This window comes from Mustela lutreola, chromosome 5 (genome assembly GCF_030435805.1).
Source record: "Mustela lutreola isolate mMusLut2 chromosome 5, mMusLut2.pri, whole genome shotgun sequence".
NCBI classification, from domain to species: Eukaryota; Metazoa; Chordata; class Mammalia; order Carnivora; family Mustelidae; genus Mustela; species Mustela lutreola.
Window position 1 is genome coordinate 7,868,801 of NC_081294.1, and position 21,430 is coordinate 7,890,230.

The 21,430-nt window shown below is 43.8% G+C and overlaps 1 protein-coding gene across 5 annotated transcripts in view; it reads right to left on the reverse strand.

Moving 5' to 3' along the window:
* ATPSCKMT (ATP synthase c subunit lysine N-methyltransferase) overlaps positions 1 to 21,430 on the reverse strand; it is a 240,347-nt gene that overhangs the window by 119,840 nt on the left and 99,077 nt on the right. Inside the window, exon 6 of one of the 5 annotated variants that reach the window (XM_059173644.1) lies at positions 8,725 to 9,537. The exons of the other annotated variants lie outside the window; for them this stretch is intronic. Within the exon in view, the coding sequence (XP_059029627.1) occupies positions 9,530 to 9,537 (8 nt within the window). The 3' untranslated portion in view covers positions 8,725 to 9,529. Of the gene's footprint in view, positions 1 to 8,724; positions 9,538 to 21,430 lie in introns of those variants that run through there. 5 annotated transcript variants of the gene reach the window in all.

The window sequence follows — 21,430 nt, forward strand, 5'->3', positions numbered from 1 at the left end:
TCCTTCCTTCACTTAAATATTTCACAGGCTCCTTTGAGAGACTCTTTACTCAAAAATAAAATGAAAGAGACTCTTGACTCTAGGAAACAAACTGAGGGCTGCTGGAGGGGAGGTGGGTGGGGGTACGGGATAGCGGGGCGATGGGCATGATGGAGGGCACGTGATGGAATGAGTAGCGGGTGTTACATGCAACTGATGAATCACTAAATTCTACCTCTGAAACGAACAAAAAAATAAATAAAAGAGTGCATATATTAAAATATGGATGAAAAGAATCTGAGAAACTCTAAAGCAAAATATTAACAATCAGGTAGCCTGGTTGAGGGCGATTTTCATTTTCTTTATGCTTCTTTATGCTAATTATTCTTCTTATGCCTATTTATTTTTTCTATAGTGTGAATATATTCATGGAATAATTTTTAAGTGTCTGAATATACAAATGGGAAATCCTAAGGAATTGGAGGAAGTTGACCACCCACATGACACAGGCAGCAGGGAGAGCCCCAGGGTGCGCCATGGCCATGGGGGGCCTCTGTTTCTGCCCACGCTGGTGCAATGTCCCAGCAAGCCCACTTAGTCTCCTGCTGCCAAGTGAAACCAGGAACTTAGAGTTCACACATGGGAAGCGGGGGGGGTGGTGCGGGGAGCCAGAACTCCCCCTCACATTATTTCGGGATCATGTTTTTAACAAGTTACTAAAACAAAAAGACTGAAGGAGCATGGAAAGGCTCTTCTACTGGGAGATACTCCCGTATCTGGTTCTTGTGTCTGTCACTGTGGTTGGTGTAATTCAAAGATGGGCCCCAAGTTCCCCACCTTGGTGCACGTGGCCTGCACACTCCCCTTCCCTTGAGTGAGTATGAAGGGAGAGCATGCCCATGATCATGATACATTTTATGGAAGAAGCAATTTTGTGGCTGTAATTAAGGTCACAGGTCAGTTGAGTTTGAAGGAATCAAAAGGCAGATCACACTGGGTGGGCCTGACTTCATCAGGGGAACCCTTCAGATGAAGGTGAAGTACCAGAGAGAGGCTGTCCTGTCGGCCCAGTGGGAGAGTAAACTCTGCTGTGTGTGGGCGAGCGAGCCAGCGAAGGGGCTCAGAGAGCAGCATCCAACCAAGAGCCCGCAATGCCATGGGGATTTCAGTCCTACAACCACAAGGAACTGGATTCTGCCAATAGCTAGTGAAGCTGGGAGAGGAAGCAGAGCCTCAGAGAACACAGCCGCTGTGGCCCGCGCCATGACTCCAGCTGATGAAACATGACGAGAGGACCTTGCTCGCCCATCTCCAAACTCCTGACCCACAAAAACTGTACAGTAATAAAACTGTACAGTAATAAAAAACTATACAGTAATAAACTAAAAAGAAATGTTTACCAGGCTCCTACTAGGGGTCAGGCACTGGATAAACCACGATAAGACACAGGGAAGCGGTCATGGGAAGCTCATAGGTGTTAGCATGAAGGGAGTGCCAGTCTGCTTCCCCACTTTGTCACGTGCTCTGTGACCTTGGACAAGTTCCTTGCCTTTTCCATGACTCTTTATCGCCTTTGCAAAGGGGAATGGTAATACCCACCTAAAAAGGCTGTTTGTGAGAGTTAACTGAGATCATACACATTGGCCCTTAGTGTAGTGCTTGTTCCTGTATTAGTCAGCGTCCTCCAGAGAAACCTAATCAACAGGCTGTGGGCTGGGCGGGGGTGGGGGAGGAGCACCTGCTTTATTTCAAGGAGTCAGCTCATGTGACTGTGGGGATGACAAGGCCAAACTCTGCAGGGTAGGCTGACAAGCCTTCTCTGGAGACCTACAGAAGAGTTGGTGCAGCTTGAGTCCAAGGGCAACTGCTGACAGAACTCCCTCTTCCGCAGCAGGGATCAGCCTTTATCCCCTTAAGGCCTTTGCCTGACAGAACGAGGCCCACCCGCCTTACAGAAGTTATGGAACATAGTTTGCTTTACTCAAAGCCCCCTAATTTTAATGTTAATCTCCTTTAAAATATACTTTCATAACAACATCTAGACATGTTTGACCGAATACCAGGCTAACATAGCCCAGCCACGTTGACACATAAAATTAGCCATCACAGCCCATTAAGGACATTCAGTAAGTGACAGCTGTTATCATCGAGCAGCTTACACCTAGTGTTGAAGACCCATCACCACAAAGCAGTGTGGTCAAGATGTTCAGGACACCAGGCATACAGATAAGTGAGCACACATGCTGGAGTTAGAGCCTCCTGGACAAGAACATTCAGGACACAAGAAAGATCGGAGGGACCCAGTTAACCCTCAGCAGGCCTGGGCACAGGAGGGTCTCATGAGGACATCTCCCTGGAATCAGGAGAGATCCCCTGGCTGGTTGGGGAGAAGGAGTATACGCAAGGAATCTAAAGGCAGCAGAGGTAAGTATGGGTGGTCAGAGTCATTACCAAGAGGGGCAAGGTCATGGTCAGGAAAACCGGCCAAGCATTAAGCCCAAGGGAAAGTATAGAAACAAGACTGAAAGCATGCATTCGTACCCACGGTGAGTTTACTAGAGGAGCAGGAGTGATGTGACGAGCACGTACAGATGGACAAGAAGAATCACTAGAACCAAACGCCTCTAGAACCAAACGTTGGTGATTGGCCATGGTTGGTACTAAAGAACTTTGGCCAGTGACAGAACTCATTTGTCCAACACAACACAGACGCCTGCCATCCAGGAGACAACAACATTGTCACGGCTGTCCTGCATGCCTTCTATGAAAAAGCCACCTTCTCCAGGGGCCTCAACCCCACAAACACCTGAATGTCACCGATGTCCTTATCAAATGATGTTTTTCTCAGCCTGGTCCAGCCTCAAAACAGTTAAGATTCACTTTCAAGTTAAAATTTCCAAATGTTTTCTTGGCTGTAAATGGAGTGCTTACCTCAGATAAGATCCCATGTGCCCAGGATGTTTTGGTGCCAAAGATTTAGCCCAAATCCCCGAAGCCATTCCTCTATAGTAGAGATTCGAATAGGCTTTGAGTGAGTGACAAACATTCCACAACAAACTGAAACTTGACCGTATCAGTATCTCCATCACTGATGGCAAGAGACACAGAGACAGAGAGACCTCATCTTGAAGGGCACGTGAAAAAGACAGTGCATAGCCTTGGGTTTCTCCCGGAGCGATGTGTGCTAAAAACAGTAAAGGGGTGGAGAGGAGTGACAAGTGGCCAAGACCTTTGGAGCCTGTTTTCTAAAATGCACAGATAAAATTCCCAGTGAGCACTGATGTTAGCCAAGACTAAGGTTAGTTAAACCCAAAGAAAGTCTAATGCAGCCTAGTTTCCTCAAAGTCTCCTATATTTTTTACCCTTCTGCAAATTCAGGTGCATGTGAATAGTTTAAAGCTGTTTCTGTCTTTTTCTCTCTAAACTTCCAATTATACCCCCCACAGCACCAAATGGAGAGGGAATTATAATCAATTTCTTAAGTAAATTCATGTAAAATAAATTTAGACTCAAAGGATCTGAACAACAAAGCCATTTCATTCAACCAGGAAATCAGATTTTGACAGCCAAGGCTTTTTTAAAAATTGGGTCTATTTTCCAGAGATTTATTCAAGTGTTCCCTGCCACCAGGAGCTATAACAGAACTATAACCAACCCACTGCTCCCCTGTGGGCCATAGTTGTCATTTAAGAACACAGTAGGTGGGTGGGAAGATGGGGGTTTATCCTAGGTTGACCACCAAGAACCTGCAGACCCTGAAAATGTCACTTCATCTCGAAGCCTTTGCTTCAGTACTTGTAAAGTGGGGGTAGTTGATATATTAATGGTCCAGTTCCTCATCCCTCTTGTATCCTTATCTTTTGCCAACTAACTTGGTAATCCTCTCCTACACTGACTCTAGACTCAGCCATGTGACTCCGGTCAATAGAATACAACAGAAAAAACAATTCCTCAGTGCCAGGTCGATGCCAAGAGAACTTGAACGTTTCTACTTGCTTTCTTCAGCTTTTGCCATCACCATGGGAAGGACATGCCCAGGCAATCCCCCTAAAGAAGATGAGAGGCATGTGGAGCAGAGCCAAGCGTCCCAGCCAAGTCACCTCCACCAAGTCAAACCCACTCCCACCCTACATGCGCAAACACTACTAAGACAAGCAAAGACACCCCGCTGAGCCATCTGGGAAAATAAAAGAGTCGGTTACTGGTTCCTATAAAGCAAAGGCTAAACCGTACAGGGACAATACCACCTGTCCCAGAGACCTTACTAGCATGTTGGGAAGATCAACTGAAATTGTATTTATAAAAGCACCACAAAGACTGGAAAGTTGTCTCCCAACCTGGGAAAGGCCACTATTTTCTCTTCCTGCATCTTGGTTCTATCTGTCCAAGTGGCTCCTCCATTCCGAACCTGGTTTTCACACCATGACAACCCAACTCCTATACCAGGTCTCAAACCAACAAAAAGTAAGGGATCTGAAAACTCCCTGTCAGCTCAGAAAGAATGACATGCCCTACATTTATCCAACCATTTCAAACTTTTGCCTAAGGTTCCTTGGTGAACTTTGCATTATCAGAGTTCCCAGCCACCTCAAATAGGAAGCTTCCCAAAATACATTTCTATTTTAGCAAATTATGATCAATAGGGGAGACTTGAATAGCTGGATATTTTTTCTGCCCTTGTATGAATCACTATATAGAAGTGCAAATTAAACCAAATGATTCAGGTTTATATCAAATGATAAATTAGATTCCATATTAGTCTGCCTAGGCTGCCCTGAGAGATTGCCACAGAATGGGGGCTTAAACAATAGACATTTATTTTCTCACAGTTCTAGAGGCTAGACGTCCAAGAATAAGGTGCCCTCAGGGTTGGTTTCTGGTGAGATTTTTCTTCCTGGCTTAGAGACATCACCTTCTCACCATGTCCTCCCCTGGTCTCTTCTCTGGGGGTGCATGGAGAGAGGGATCGTGTCTTTTCCTCTTTTTATAAGGACCCAGCCCTATTCGACTAAGGGCTTACCCTTACAACCTCATTTAACCTTAACTGCCTCCCCCAAAGCCCCCTCTCCCAATCCTAGGTTGACCACCAAGGAGCTCTAAACCGATTAATAACAATACAGTCACATCAGGGATGAGAACTTTGACACAGGAAATGGAAGAACATGGGGGAGGGTCCCAATTCAGTCCAAAACAGATCCCAAAGGAGGACTGACTCAGGCAATACAAATATATACCAGCAAATCCGTATCTTCCTGCCTCAGGAAGGCAAGTCGCTCACTTTAATGTATTTTTTACAATATGCATTTATTTACCAAACACAGACTATGGGTCTACCTGTGCCAAGCACTGTGTAAGTTGCAGGGGATGCAACAGAGCAAACCAGACAGGGTCCCACCCTCTCAGATCTTATGGCCTGAAGGGACTCGAGTACTGAATGAGGAAGGAGGGCTGGAATTGGAAAGATGAGGGGATGATAATCTCACAAAGACAGATCTTTCCAGCCCCAAATGCATTCCTTATTTCACTTGTCCATGCCATTTCACATGTTCCTCCCAAATCACTCACCAGAACAGGCACCCCAGTCTACATGCTCGCCAGCAGGACATATTTTCCAACTTCACAGGTTCTGACAGTTGCACGGCTATCTTGGCTTCATTTGCATATCTCTGATTGCTAATGATATTGAGCATCTCTCCATAAGCTCACAAACATTAGCTTTCCCCTCTGTAAACTCTGTGTTTATTCCCTTGGCCCATATTTCTATGCTTTCCTCCTCTTTTTTTTGTTGATTTATTGGCACTCCTTAAATACTCTAGAAACTAACCTTTCCTTGGTTTTGTGTCTTAAAAATATCATCTCCCTGGGGTGCCTGGGTGGCTCAGTCACCCAAAAGTCTGACTCTTGATTCTGGCTCAGGTCACAGTCTCAGGGTCCTGGGATGGAGCCCCAGGTGGAGCTCCCAGTTCAGCAGGGAGTCTGCTTATCTCCCTCTGCCCCTCCCCACACTCACATGTTTGTTCCCGTTCTCTCTCTCTCTCAAATAAATGAATAAATCTTCCTTAAAAATTGTTTCCCAATCCATTAGCAGTGGTTATGGTGCTGGAGCAGATACTTGTTGCCCCTCCCCGAGGGGTGTTTACACATGCCTGACCCACTGGTAACAAGCTTGGCCACATGACTTCTTTTGGCCAATAAAATCTGAGCGGAAGTGACATGTGACCTTCCCAAGCAAAAGCCGTAAGATTCACTGCATGAAACCACCATGTACTTTACTCTCTGCCTTTTGGGCCTGGATCCTAGCATGAAGAGATCCCCGTTACAGACCCACGACCAGCAGAAATAAACCTTGGTCACATGCATTTAGTTGTTTGATTTCATTGTTGGTTGTCACGGTGGAAGAGCTGAACAATTCAACAATGGACACCAGTGGCCAGGTGCTACCATAATAGTGCCCCAGATATGTCCATGGGTCTTAGGGCAGAGTGGCTAGTGGCAAGGAAACTGCCAGTAAAGACTTTTTAAGCAGTGGCGAAGCATTTGATAAAACGATCACCTGTGAGAACCTAGAAGGCTGAGAGCGTAACTAATGAATTTGTAGCTTTAGCACAGTGGGAAAGCAGAATATGGGTAACATTGGATATTTGCTAATGGCTGTTTTTGACAAGGCACCATAAGAAAGAAATAAGCTCGTAGGAGAAACGGCCATTTTACAAGCAGGATTGAAAGAGTGTTTGGAGAGGCCATAAATTCTAGAATTTGCAGGTTAGAAAATGGAACTCTTTCTCATCTCCAACTGGTAAGAGATAAAACTGAGAAGGCCTTGAGCTACAGAGCTCATCCTTGGGGCAAAGATGAAATCAAGTAGACTGGTCAGCCCACGGTTGAAACTCTAATGGGGTACAAATGGGGAGAGAAGGTCAGGTGTTGTAGGGAACAAACACTTCAACCATCAGAGAAAGAAGTCATTCATGATGCCTAAAACTAATAATTCCATGAACAGCAACATAACCATATTATTTTTAAAAGGTGTAACTGTTTCCTATTGCTGTGTAACAAATAACACAAACTTAGTTGCTTGAAACAACACACACTATGTCATAACTTCTATGGGTCAGGAGTCTTGGCATGGGTTACCTGGGTCCTCCGCTCGGAGTCACATCAGGCTAAACCAAGGTGTCAGCCAGGACTGTGATCCCATCTCAAGTTCGGATTTTCTCCCAAACTCACTGGCTGTGGTCAGAATTCAGTTTGCTCATGGTTGTAGGACAGACACCCTCAGCTCCCGGAGACTATCCCCTGTAGATTTTAGATGCACTCATCACACACACATAGATAACTATGTGAAGACATGACATGATCATGAGCTTGACTGTAGTAATCATTTCATGGGGTATATGCGGAACAAATCATCATGGTGTATACCTAAATATACAGAAAAATATAAAAATAAGAAAGAAAGCAGATCGTATGGTTCTAATACGATACATGGGAAGGTTTATCATTGGACACAGAGTGTTAGTTGATATTGACAAAAGGCAAAATTCACAATGAACGTGTCAGCCTTTGCTACATGGCCAACCACACCAGGGCTTCGGAGCCTGAAGCGACAACCATTTCTTTAGTGCACCATTCTGCAGGTTGGCAGTCCAGGTTGGGCTCAACTGAAAAGCTCTGCTGAGGTTCTCAGCTGACCTCGTTCCTGATTTGTGATTGGCTGTTGTGGTCTACAAGTTGGGGGTGGCTGACTGCAGGTAGAACTGACAGGGGCAATGGAAGAAAATGAGCCATGAGTATCTCCTCATTTGGCAGAATGGCCTGGATTTCATCTCTATGGCAGTGGTGGCACAGGTTCCCCGAGCAGCACAAGGAAAGCCCCAGTGAGCAGGTGCTTTCCAGTCTGTCCTTCTGCCATGTTTGCACCCAGATATGCTGGTTCAGATAAAGACAGAAACATCTGAAAAGGTTAAGAAGCCCCTCGTACTCTAGGGACTGCTGTAGGCACACTCCACCAGGCACAAAACAAGCCAGACCAGAGCTGTCAGAAATATAAGAAGAAACAAAGAGCTCCGCCATAGCTTTATCTGGAGCCCTCCATTTATATATCTATGAAACAAATAAAGAATTAGGATTCAAATAATATAATGAGTAAAGTCTGTGAGTATCAAACTATTGTTTCCTATAGAAAATACACATTCTTTCTCAATGTCTTTGGAACATTTACAAAAATGGGTCATACTTTTAGGCCATAAAAGAACATCTCAGTAAATCAAAAGGAAAGTAAAAGAAAAGGAAAAAGGGATTGTGTAAGCAATATTTTCTGGCCAAATGCAATGAAACTAAAAATTAAAGAAACTACAAACAAGAAAATTCAAACCACAAAGAAATTAAAACACTTCCCAAGATAACCTGCGGGATGTACAATTACAGACTATTTGGAAAATTTTTTAAAATGTCAAAAGTACATATCAACAACTATGGAACGTTTCCTATTAGGGATCAGCCAACATTTTCCAGGAAGCACCTCACAGTAAATAGTGCAGGCCGTGTGGCCCATAGGTCTCTGTTGCCACTAATCTGTTCTGCCTTGGGGGTGTGAAAGCAGCCATACACAACACAGAAATGCCTGTCTGGGCAGGTGTTCAATAAAACTTTATTTGTAAAAGTAGACAACGGGCTGAATTTGATCCACAGTCTTGGCTTGCCAACTCTTGCTTTATATTAATTAAACACCTAAAGAGAAATTCCTAACTTCACATTTTTTTTATTAAATAAGAAGAAATAGAAATCAATGAAATAAATCCAACAACAGCAAAACAGAGGGAGCAGGAACAGAAATATGATGCAGCCAGAAACAGACATTAATGAAAGAGAAGGCAGGAAAATAATACCATCAATAAACAAATCCAGTATTTGGAAAGATGAACAAAATAAACCCAAAACAATGCTAATCAAACAAAACAAAACAAAACAAAAACATGGGAAGGGGACACAGTGCTATCCATTATTGAAAAGTAGAAAGGATCAGAGCCACAGATGCAGAAAATGTCTCCTTTTTTTTTTTTAATGATAAGCAAATACTAGGAACAAATGGATAGTAATGAAATTTTAACTCTTGGTGAAATGGCTAATTATAGAGACGTTTTCTATTTACTGAAATTGGCTCTTGCAAGTGGAGCACATCTGATTAGATCAAGAATAAGAAAATGGCCAATGTATATCCAGCATTTGCTAGTGTCAAGGACTCTTTGGCTAGATGCTTTCCTTGTACTGTCTCCATTCACCTGCCCAGCAACCTTGTGATGTAGGTCCTATCATTATGCATGTATGTTCAGATAAAGACAGAAACATCTGAAAAGGTTAAGAAGCCCCTCATACTCTAGGGACTGCAGTAGGCACACTCCGCCAGGCACACTCCGCTGGGCACACTCCACTGGAGCCGTCCATTACTCCACACGGCAGAGGAAAGGGACAACCCGCCAAAGAACTGCCCATCAGGCCTCCTTAGAGGGCAGCTTCCAGCCATTGAGCAACTGGTCATTTCTACAGAATTTCAGCTGCCTGGGAAGAAACAAAGATAAAAAAAAGAATTGTTCCGTTCTATTTTAAGAAGCTTGAGCCACCTAAAATCAAAATGTGATGAAGTTAACTACTAACTAATTCTCACAAGGATAGATGCAAAAATCTTATTTCATCAACTCTAGAAATACATTAGAATAATAATGTGCCCAGAACATATATGGTTTATCATAGAAAGGTAGAGATGCCTCCCAGTGAGAATTAAATTCTGGATATAACACGTTATATTAACCAGTCAAGGGAGGGAAATGATTCTTCTCGACAGATGCAAAATTTAATCTCCTTTCTGGCTGTTTAAAAATTGAGAAAAATAAGGGCGCCTGGGTGGCTCAGTCAGTTAAGCATTGGACTCTTGGTTTCAGCTCAGGTCATGATCTCTGAGTCGGGAGATCGGTCAAGCTCCATGCTGGGTCTGCTTGAGATTCTCTCTGTCTCCTTCTCCCTCTGCCTCCATTCTCTCTCTCTCTCAAAAAAAAAAAAAAAAAAAATTAGAGAGATAGGAATATACCGATATAACATGTCAGATGTCTTCTTCGTTGTTGCTGTTTTAAGATTTTACTTATTTATTTGAGAGAGAGAGCAAGTGAGAGAGAGCAGGAGATGATGGGGAGGGGCAGAGGCAGAAGAAGGCTCCCCGCTGAGCAGGGAGCCCAACAGGGGGCTTCATCCCAGGACCCTGAGATCCTGAGCTGAAGGTAGATGCTTAACCCACTAAGCCACCCAAGTGCCCATGATGTCTTCTTGATGTCAACAGTAAGCATGGTGTTCACTGCCGAAATACCAGAGCAGCATTTCTCAGACTACATTACAGACCCACTTCAAAAGAGAGACAGTCTTATTCTACTATTGAAAGAATTCCATATTTCAATAAACACAGAAAATAATACATGTCGTATCCCCATTCTGGAGATCCAAAATATACCTTACTGTATTAAATCTAGAAGAATAGCAAAAATAGTCAATAAATTCAGGGAAAAAAAAGATACAAAGCACCTTATAAATATTCAGTACTAAAATACTGTGGTAATCGTAACTGTAGGAACAGGCATAAAAAAAATCCCTTCCAAAAAGAATAACTACAGGATGGTAGCATATGACAAATATGCCATTTCAAAACAAGAAACAAAGATCAGATTATTCAACAAAAGATATTCGAACAACTAGAAAAAATATGTATCAGACCTGAAGCTCATATTTTTAAAAAAATATAAATGCCTAAAGGCTTAGTTGTATGTCAAAAGTGAAATATAAAGATTGCTTAAGGAAACAGAGATGGACTTCAAGAGTGAACATGGCTATTGACGTGTACGTGTCTCTCCTTGGCCCCCCAGATGATACAAGCAACAAGAGCACTGCCAACAACACAGAAACTGCATTCTCGGTGAGACTTGGAGTAAAGCATGATCGGTGAACTTGAAGACCTACGTAAAGACTGAGGGGGCGCCTGGGTGGCTCAGTCAGTTAGGCAGCTACCTTCGGCTCAGGTCATGATCTCAAGGTCCTGGGATAGAGTCCTGCATTGGGCTCCTTGCTCAGTGGGGGGCCTGCCTCTCCCTCTGCCCCCCTCCTGATCATGCACACAAAAATAAATAAATAAAATCTTCTTTAAAAATCACATTAAAAGTCACATTTTCAAGAAGCAGTCTGCGTCTGGAAAGCTAGCTTAGTCGCAAAATACCCTGTCCCCCAACTGGAAACCACTTACCGACTAAGGAGAATATGATCACTCAGTGATCAATGATAAAAAGGGAATTAGCACAGCATTAATACCCAGATGATCTAGGAAATGCTGGTGGACAGCACAACAAATATATCAAAGACGAAGAAGACTCAGCAGAAAAATGTTGCCACAGAGCACATAAAAATTTGAACTAAGTAGTTCACCATGAATTTTGAAATATTCAGTACGGTCATTATCTCTATAAAAGACAATCAGAAACACAGGAACATAGGAAAGATACAATTATTTATCAGAAAGAAATAAAACATGAGCGGCTATATTCCAAGAAAGAATAAATGAATAAATATTTCAAGGAGCAAAAATGAGTCTAGATACTCTGGAAGTTCACCAAGGAGCAGAGAGAATAATAATGAGAAATTCAAGCATTATAAACAAAACCGAAGAAAAGATTTTTTTTTCTTAGAAAATGATAGATCTGGAAGGCAGGTAAAGGAGAGTCAACTCCTGCATCACTGGAATCCCTGAAGAAACACAAAGCAAGGTAACAAAGCAAATATTTGAGGACACAATCCATGACATTTTTCAAGGAAAAAAAAAGCAGAATGCAATCTGGACAGTTAAAGATTATGCTGTGTACCAGACAACAAGTTGATCTAGAATGGTTAACGCCAAGACTTAATCACAGTAAAGTTTCTGGCTTTTAAAAAATAGAAAAAAATTGTAGACAAAGAACTCAATCTGGCCTCAGATTTCTTCACCATTAATCACCAGAAGATAATGGAGCTGCACCTAAGAGGTACAGATGGGAAAAGAAAAGCGTGTCCTTCAAGTACAAAGCGTACTTTTTCTTTAACTACAAGAAGTCAGGGAGCATTGTTATCAGGAGTCCTACTTGAGAAAGCTGTAAGAGAACACACTTCAGCCAACCAGAAGATAACTGGGAAAACCCTAGGGAAAGAACCCAGGAGTGAGCACCGGATATGTCTGAATGAAAAGTAAGACCAAAACAAACTCGTGGACCAGAGTCACAGAGCTGGACTAAATGCCGCAGACCAGGACAGTGGAGAAATGACGTCATGACAAAACTGGGCAGAAGAGTGTGAAGGACAGAGTACATTTGTCGACTGCCTCATTTACAAGAACTGAAAGGCAACAAGTCATTAACCGCTAACAAATCATGGAGTAGAAGTATAAATAAGTCTACCTTACACGCATGCTTAAAAACAGATGGCTATTATTGACTAAAATTGGGTGTATGGGAGGGAAGCACACACGGCGATTTTTATCACTTCCCTGTTGGAGGGAACATACTGTGTAAAAAAATAGAGGACCCAGGGTGTTAATTTTGAATGAAATTATAGAAGCAACCATTAGAATAATAATGCAAACCTTCCTCAGTTTCAGAAAGATTTTCAAAGACAATAGGCCACCTGGTAAATGACTTTATATAAAAGCATAAAAATTAAAATCATAATGTAAAATAATACAAAAAACTAAAAATTGATTCCCTCTACCATTAATAGAGGAAAAAGAGCTCGAGTCGTCTATGATGGAAGGAAGGGAAGAAGGAAGGGGTGGAAGAGATTGGGAGTGAAAGCAAACCCAGCCACAGGCTATACACAAGAGCCACTCCAAAACCAACATATTTCATGAAGACTTCTCAGTCTTTATGAATAAAAGTCTTTCAAAACTCAAGCACAAACAAAAAAGAGCAAAGGTTGGGATCCTAGTATCACTGAAGACAGACTACAGACCACAAAACATTAACGACAAACACAAAATGGGCACTCTATGAAGTTAAATGATGTAATCTCATAACAAAGATAACAGCTCTGAATTTCTGTGCACTTTCCTCTGTCCCTCACACATAAAGCAGACATAAAATACACTACAGATGACCTAAGGAGCATAATTTAAAAATAGGTCTGTTTTATATGCACAGAAATAGACCCATGCTTATATTCACACACACCCCAAAAACAGAAAATATCTTCAGTTCAAGTGCCTGTGAAAGTATCACAAAAACTAGACTCAGTGAGACCCAACAAGAAAATCTCCAGAAAGTAAAGACAGGGCAGAAAACTTTCTATATCACAATGCAATAAAACTAGAAGCCAAAAATCAAATTAAAACACAAAAGACCCAGCCACCTGGGACAGAGGGAAATGCTCTTACATTTTCCCTGAGTTAAAAAAAATGGATAAATAAATACATAATTTCTGGAAACTGTCATGAAATGGTCACAGTAAGAATCCACAGGAGAGAGCCAAGAAAAGCTCAGCAGAAAATACTTCAGTTCTATTGACTAAAAAGAGAAGAAAAACAAAGAATGAACAGAAAATGAAAGAACCCCACTGAAAACATTGGGAAGACACAAAGCAAAGTCAAGGACAGCCACATGAAATATTATGAAAGAAAAAGGCAGGACTTAGTAAGTTAGAAGAGAGAAAAACAGTAGAAAAAAATAAATCTGAAAGCAAGTTTTGCCCAGACAAGAGTTTCTTTGGACTGAGTGGGGGCTGGGGGTAGAATTCTGCACAGAGGGACACAACTGTTTAGTGAAGCCAAGAACCAGGGTGGGCCAGGGGCACAAAAAAATGACTGAATTGCTTTATGTAATAAAGTTGGGGGGGGGGGTCCTTTGCTACTTTGCAAGGACCCCAAGAGGAGGTTGAAAATCCTGAAGAGGAGAGAAAGCAGGAATGAGAAGTGGAGGGAGACAAAGAGACAGAAAGAGAAGGAGACAGAGACAGAGAGAGAGAGCAGCAGTAGCATCAACAGAGGACTGGGCAGGCCCAAGCCCCAGGTGCCTCCACCATCTGTATCTCCCAGCCATCTGGTTGACCTCTTGCTCCTTAACACTTGTAACTCCCTAACACAACGGAGTAAACGGTTCTTGCCCAGCTGAAAACATCTCGAAGTGTCCCTCCAACTTGATGGATATTTTGGGCATAGAATTCTAGTGTCGTTCTAGTACGAAGTCACATTCCCTCAGGATTTTCCAGGCACTGCTCTATTTGTCTTCATATCCTGCATTGAGCACTTAAAAAAAAAAAAGGCAGATCAATATGTACTAAAATGGATAGTTCTCCAAGGCACAATGCTGAATGAAAACGACAAGTCTCGGAGTAATTTATAAGGTGTGATACCTTTTATATCAGGAGAATCTGAAAAGGGACTTCCTGGTGGCTCCCTGGTGGGAGGCGTGGAGGCGGAGGAGGGGCACTGGAATTGCCAGGCTCTGGTCACGGTCACAGTCATGGCGGGCGTTAGTCTGTGCATTGCCTGCGTATTTTCCGGTTTATCTTATACATATAATTCCCTCACAAATCCAAAATAAGTTTAAACAAAAACAAGAAAATAATGTTCTAGAGCTCTTAAAACGCACACTAATCCAAAAAAAAGTTTGAACAAAAATGTCCTCCCATCAAGAGCTCCATAAGTACACAATTCTATGTTCTCACCTCTGACCACTTCTATCACTCTTTCCTTAACTTTTTAATACAGCCGGATTTTATTCAGTCCTACGGTATGACTTGATGCCCTACAATGATATTTTTTCTCATTTCCTTACTGGGGGTTCCCACGCTGGGCCTGAATAGTCTTTCTTTTCCCTCCTGATGGAAAGGGCTTCATAGGCATGTGTATCAAGTTGAAAAACACGTAGTATAGAAGTCAGGTTTCCTAACTCCCAACTACTACATTCTACTACATCACTGAGTAGTTTTTAGATCACTCTTGTCTTAGACATTGTCTTTTGCTCAGTTTTGTTTTTTTTTTTTAATATGGCTGACACAAAACGTTGCATGAGCCTCAGGTGTACAACAAAGTGATTCGACAACTCTGTATTTTACACTACATCTGCAAGTGTAGCCACCACCTGTCACCGCACCGCGCTACTCTGCACTGTGGATGATATTCCCTCTGCTGGACCTTTCATCTCTGCACTCTCTTTGCAATTTTCAAAACGTTTCACATTTCTAACACCACATTTTATTCTCGTATCAAAAATCTGATTTTTGCCCTCTGTTACGGGGGATGTTTTGCCAGGATATGGACAAGGGATGCAGTGAAACGCTTGGGTTCCTTCACTCATCCATCCAGGAAACGTTTCTTGAGCCCAGACCATATTACAACCATATTCCCAATGCTGGGGATAGCAGGAGGTGAGGGCAAGGAGCCTCCACCTCATTTTTCACATAATAATAAAATATAAAATTATTTCAAGCTCTGTAGCCGTTCCCTCAGTTTTTGCCATGTAATTATCCACTCATCCACCCCACGGCCTCGAGGCCATTGACTAGCAGCTCCTTGGGATTGGGGATGATTGGTAGTTTTGACACTCAGTGACTTTCCGTCGGTCCCCTCACTTCCTCAATTAGCTGCTTTCACCCGGGACTGACAAAAGACCAAAGCCTGTCCTGCCCCATGATGGGAACCTATTTCATTTTATGCAAGTGAGGGGACAGGGCAGGGCATCTAGCCACCCACCTCTTCCTGCCTCTACCTCCACTAAAAACAGAAGGGGTTATTAAGACCTCCTGTGCACTTTCCAGAGAAGTAGCATCAATACAGTGCAGGGAGCACTCTGAAACCTTTTCCAGTTAGTTCTGATTTATAATACAACCGCTAGGCCTCCCATGGAACTCTCTGTGGTCTTCTGAATCTATAAACCAAAGAACAGACATTACCTCCAACCACAGGCATCATCTCGTCATCTGCGGTGAGCATACCATGGACCATGGTCTGCATTTAAGAAGCCATTTAGACACAGTAAGTAGCCAGAGTACGCAGGAGGCACGGTGGGCTAACTCATTCGGAGGAACTGAACTCAGTGGAAATTAAAGCGATAGGGTATTTTGTGTCTGGATCCCCGACAAATGTAAAAAATTAGCATGGGGGTGCCCAGCTGGCTCAGTCTATAGAGCACGCGAGTCTTGATCTCAGGACCGTGAGTTCAGGCGCTGTGTTGGGCGCAGAGAATACCGTGTGTATGTGAATGAATGAATGAATGAATGATTAGCATGAAGAGTAGTATGTGGCCATTACACTTCTTTGAGCAAGCAGGCTATCATTTCCTTAGGACTCTGCATGTGTGAATTCCTACCTTACTAACAGATAATGGCTGCTAACGGAGATGCAGGTTTTCTTTTCTTTTTTTTTTTTTTTAAGATTTTATTTATATAGGGGCACCTGGGTGGCTCAGTGGGTTAAAGCCTCTGCCTTCGGCTCAGGTCATGATCCCAGGGTCCTGGGATCGAGCCCCACATCGGGCTCTCTGCTCAGCGGGGAGCCTGCTTCCCCTCCTCTCTGCCTGCCTCTCTGCCTACTTGTGATCTCTGTCAAATAAATAAATAAAAATCTTTTGAAAAAAAGATTTTTATTTATTTATTGTAGAGAGAGAGAGAGAAAACGAGCATGAGTAGGGGGAGGGGCACAGGGAGAGGGAGAGACTCCAAACCTGACACTGTGCTGAGCACAGAGACTGACCAATGTGGGGCTCAATCTCAGGACCCTGAGATCACGACCTGAGCTGAAATCCAGAGCCCAATCCTTCAGTGACAAAGCCAACCAGGTGCCCTGGTGCAGATCTTAATAAAGATCGTGACTTTGCACTGAGACTCTCCCTTAGAAGAGAGCCTCCCAAGTGGGTTTCCACGGCTCAGTTGCATCTGGCAAATAGGTTAAGGGTGGCTGTGGGGTTGGACACCCTCAGACCAGAATATCCAGAGCCCAGACCCCCACCAGAGGCACAGGCAGCTGTCTCCACTTACCCCGTTTAGGCTGTCATTTTCTGTACATGCCACAATGTGGAAAGAGCTAATGAAGTACAGTATAACATAAGCCAAGGAAATTACTTTGTCAATTTTATAGAAAACAGAAATGCTGCTAAGCAAATTGTCCAGCCTGAGACATTCTCAATGTGCATTCAGATTTCCTATTTTCCTCCTTGCAGTGGGTATGCTAATAAAACTCTCCTGCCTCAGACTGTCCAGGGCCCGGAGCTACAGTGAGAGACCTGCCCTTCATTCGAAAGACAATCTTCCCATCAACCCTCCCTACTTCCAGGGACGAAATTCTTCCCTCGTTCAGGAAACTGTTTCCAGCTCCCTCCAAGCCTGGGTTTCCAATGGCAGATGTCCCTTGCCTACAGACCCCACTCCCGTTCGTGTGGACTGGTCCACAGTGGGCACCTAACCCAGGAGGGGCAGATCTGAGCCCAATCTCAGAGGGACAGACACAGGACGAGGGAGGCACGAGCTGTCAGAGGGGGCTCCTTCCCCTAGGATGACAGCAGCATGACAGATGGAGTCAGGGGTTCCAAGAGAAGCAAAAAAAAAAAAAAAAAAAGGCTGCAGACAGTAGGCCCTTCAATGTAGAGAATAGCCCCCGCCAACAGCAAGAGGCCCAGGCCCCAGGGCAGCACATTTAAGGAGGCATGCATGCCAGAGGTCTTTCCAATGCATGGTTGGCACTCCCGTGACCCTTGAGAGTTAAGTGCCTCCTTAAAGTTGTGCACTGCTGAACAGTCATCAGAAAGACACAAATCAAAACCGCAATGAGATGGGACCTCACACTGGTCAGAATGGTCAGAATCAAAAAGATAAGAAATAACAAGTGTTGATGAGGATGTGGAGAAAAGGGACCCCCTCCACGCACCATGGGTGGAAGTGTAAACTGCGAAATCATCGTGCAAAGCAGTATGGAGTTTCCTCAAAAAATGAAACGTAGAATTCCCACATCATCCAGTAACTCCACTACAGGGTACTGACCCAAAGAAAGCAAAAGCACTCATTTGAAAAGCTATGGGCACCCCTATGTTCACTGCAGCATTAGTTCCAGTAGCCAAGATACAGAAGCAGCCCAAGTGTCCATCCACAGACAAATGAATGAAGGTGTGATATATATTTCTATATCGCCATAAAAAGAATGGAATCTGGCCATTTGCAACAGCATGGATGGATGGATATAGAGCGTATAACGCTAAGTGGCGTAAGGACAACTACCATACGATTTCGCTCACATGTAGAATTTAAGAAACAAAACAAAATGAAAAAGAGAAAGCAAAAGTCAGACTCTTAAATACAGAGAACGAACTGGTGATTGCCAGAGAGGAGGGGGGTGGGGGATGGGTGAGATGAAGGGATTGAGAGTACATTATCCTGATGAGCCCTAAGAAATCTACAGGATTTCTGGGTCACTAGACAGCACACACGAAACGAAGGTATCACTGTATGCTAAATATACTTCAATAAAAAAGTTGTTTTAATTTAAAATGTGGGTATCTATGTACATTGCTGGTGGGAAAATACAATGGGGCAGATACTATGGAAAAAGTTAAACATAAAATTATCATATGGGGAGCCTGGGTGACTCAGTGGGTCAAGACTCTGCCTTCGGCTCAGGTCATGGTCTCAGAGTCCTGGGATCGAGCCCCGCATCAGGCTCTCTGCTCAGCAGGAAGCCTGCTTCCCCCTTTCTCTCTGCCTGCCACTCTGCCTACTTGTGATCTCTGTCTGTCAAATAAATAAATAAAATCTTTTAAAAAAATTTTTTCAGAAAGGACAAATACCCAGCTTTTGTAGCAACATGGACGGGACTGGAGGAGATTTTGCTGAGTGAAATAAGTCAAGCAGAGAGAGTCAATTATCAGATGGTTTCACTTATTTGTGGAGCATAACAAATAGCATGGAGGACAAGGGGAGATGGAGAGGAGAAGGGAGTTGGGGGAAATTGGAAGGGGAGGTGAACCATGAGAGACTATGGACTCTGAAAAACAATCTGAGGGGTTTGAAGAGGTGGGGGGTGGGAAGTTGGGGTACCAGGTGGTGGGTATTATAGAAGGCACGGATTGCATGGAGCACTGGGTGTGGTACATAAACAATGAATTCTGTTATACTGAAAAGAAATAAAAAATAAATTTAAAAAAATTTTTTAAATTTTTTTAAAAATAAATAAAATTATCATATGACCCAGCAATTCCATTCCTAGGGATATAACCCCCAAATGGAAAACTGGTACTCAAATAAATCCATGTACATACACGCATGTTCACGGTACCACTACTCACGACAGCCAGAGGCAGACGAAGGCTCAAATGTCCAGCAGCAGATGGACAGAGACGCGAACCACGGCACAGTCATGCTGTGGAGAGTATCGGCGTCCGTGGGAATGACGTGCTGACATGTTACAACACGGATGAACGTCCAAACGTTACAGTGAATGGAAGAAGCCTAAACCAAGAGGTTGTATGATTCCCTTCATACAAAATCATACAAAACGTCCAGAACAGGTAAATCCGCAGACAAGGAAAGCAGATCGGTGAGTGCTCGGGAGTGTGGGAGGGGTAACAGGAGCCACAGCTTCATGCAGAGGTTTCCTTTGGGGGAACTGAAAATGTTTTGGAACAAGATGGAGGAGGTTGTTGCACAACATTGTAAATATACTAAATTGTTCCTTTTAAAATGGTCGATTTCATTATGTGAACTTCGTGTCAACTTTAAAAAGAAAAAAGAAAAGAATTGCAAAAAAAAAAAAAAAAAAACAAGGATATTTCATGAGGCTCCTAGCCCTGAGCATACTACCCATCAAATTGTGATTGACCCGCGAGCAGGACCCAGCCCTACGGATCTTAAGTCCCTCCTCCACACCTTGACACCTTCCTACGGAAGCTCTACAGAGCTCGATTTCTGCAGTAATCACAGCGTGCGTGCATCCTGCCATTCCCACGCTCCTAATCACGTCCACGAGGCTACTAGATATAGGAAATCTGTCCTCAAGAGCTAGGAAGGAAATGCAAGGGAATAACAAGCCAGAACGCTTACTTCCACACAGAGAACATCATGTGTGAGTTTATAACAACATCAACAGAAACAGCAAAACCTACTCACATCAAATACTGAGTAAAGAGTCAGAAGTTCGCAGCACAAAGCTGATGCCAGACTGGCGTGATCCTGGGAAACACCATTTATCGTTTCTGGATCATTCGTATTTCCAACCCACTTTACAATCATTTATGTGTCATTTGAAACTGGGCACGATTGTGGGTGATTTGGTGTTTTGGGGTGGAAGACGAAGGCACAAAATGGCCATCGGGGCTTACTGAAGTGACGGATCAAGAATTAGGCCTCAGGGCCATGGGCTGCAAGGTCCTGGGCCCCGCTGGCCTTTCACCAGCAAGGGGTGTCTTGGTGGTGAAGCTTTCAGCAGCCGGCAGAGTCGGTCCCAGCACAGAACCCAGGAGAGGAAGCTGTCCAGATGGATTTCTCTTTTTCCCTATCTGCAGGCTCCCCCCTCATCTGATCCATCCTGCAAACTCCTATGAAGATGACAGTTCTTAGATACCTCTCCCAGCACGTCCTACAACGGCCGCCCAGGCTCTCCACCCCCCAAACTGTCCTGGTGTGATCTCCCCTCCTCCCGACACCAAGAACACCCCGACAGCCAGCTCACCCCGACACCCCATGCTTTACTTTGTGCACTTTGTACACCTCTAAGCATCCAAACCTGCCTCATCCTCATCCTGAAAGGAGGGAGCCCCCTCAGCACCAGACACGGAGTTAAGAACATCACGAAGTACTTGAGTATGCTTTCTCTCATGGGACTCAGAGAGACCGGGAGAGACTCTGCTCCAGCGAGCCCTCAGACGACAGAAGGTCATGAAGAGCCGCCATCTCTGAAATAAGCCTGACAGCCCACAGCTTCCAACCCCAAACTAGCCCGTGTTCAGCTTCTTAACTCACTGGTGAGCATCAAGTCGGCCAAGCTGAGAGACCCCGGGCCACTGGAGAAGATAAAGAACTTTCTGGTCTTTCAAATGGCCCCAAAGAGTTACACCTCTTCTTCTCAGAGGGTGTGGTATCTTCTAGGGCTGCCAAAACCAATTACCAAAGGACATGCTCAAAGTAACAGAAACTTTTTTTTCTCAGGGTCCTGGAGGCCAGAAGTGCAAGGTTAAGGTGTCGGCAGGGTCATCAGCCCCCTAGAGGCTCTGGAAAGAAGCCCTTTTTTTGTCCCTTCCAGCATCTGTTGGGTGGCCAAGCAAGCCCTAGCGTTCCTTGGCTTACAGGTGCAACCCCTCCAACCTCTGCTTCTGTCACCACGTGGCCCTTCTGCATCTGTGTCCCTGTTTTCTCCTCTTATCAGGACTCCAGCTGTTGGGTGAGAGCCCACCCCACTCTGGTATGACCTCAT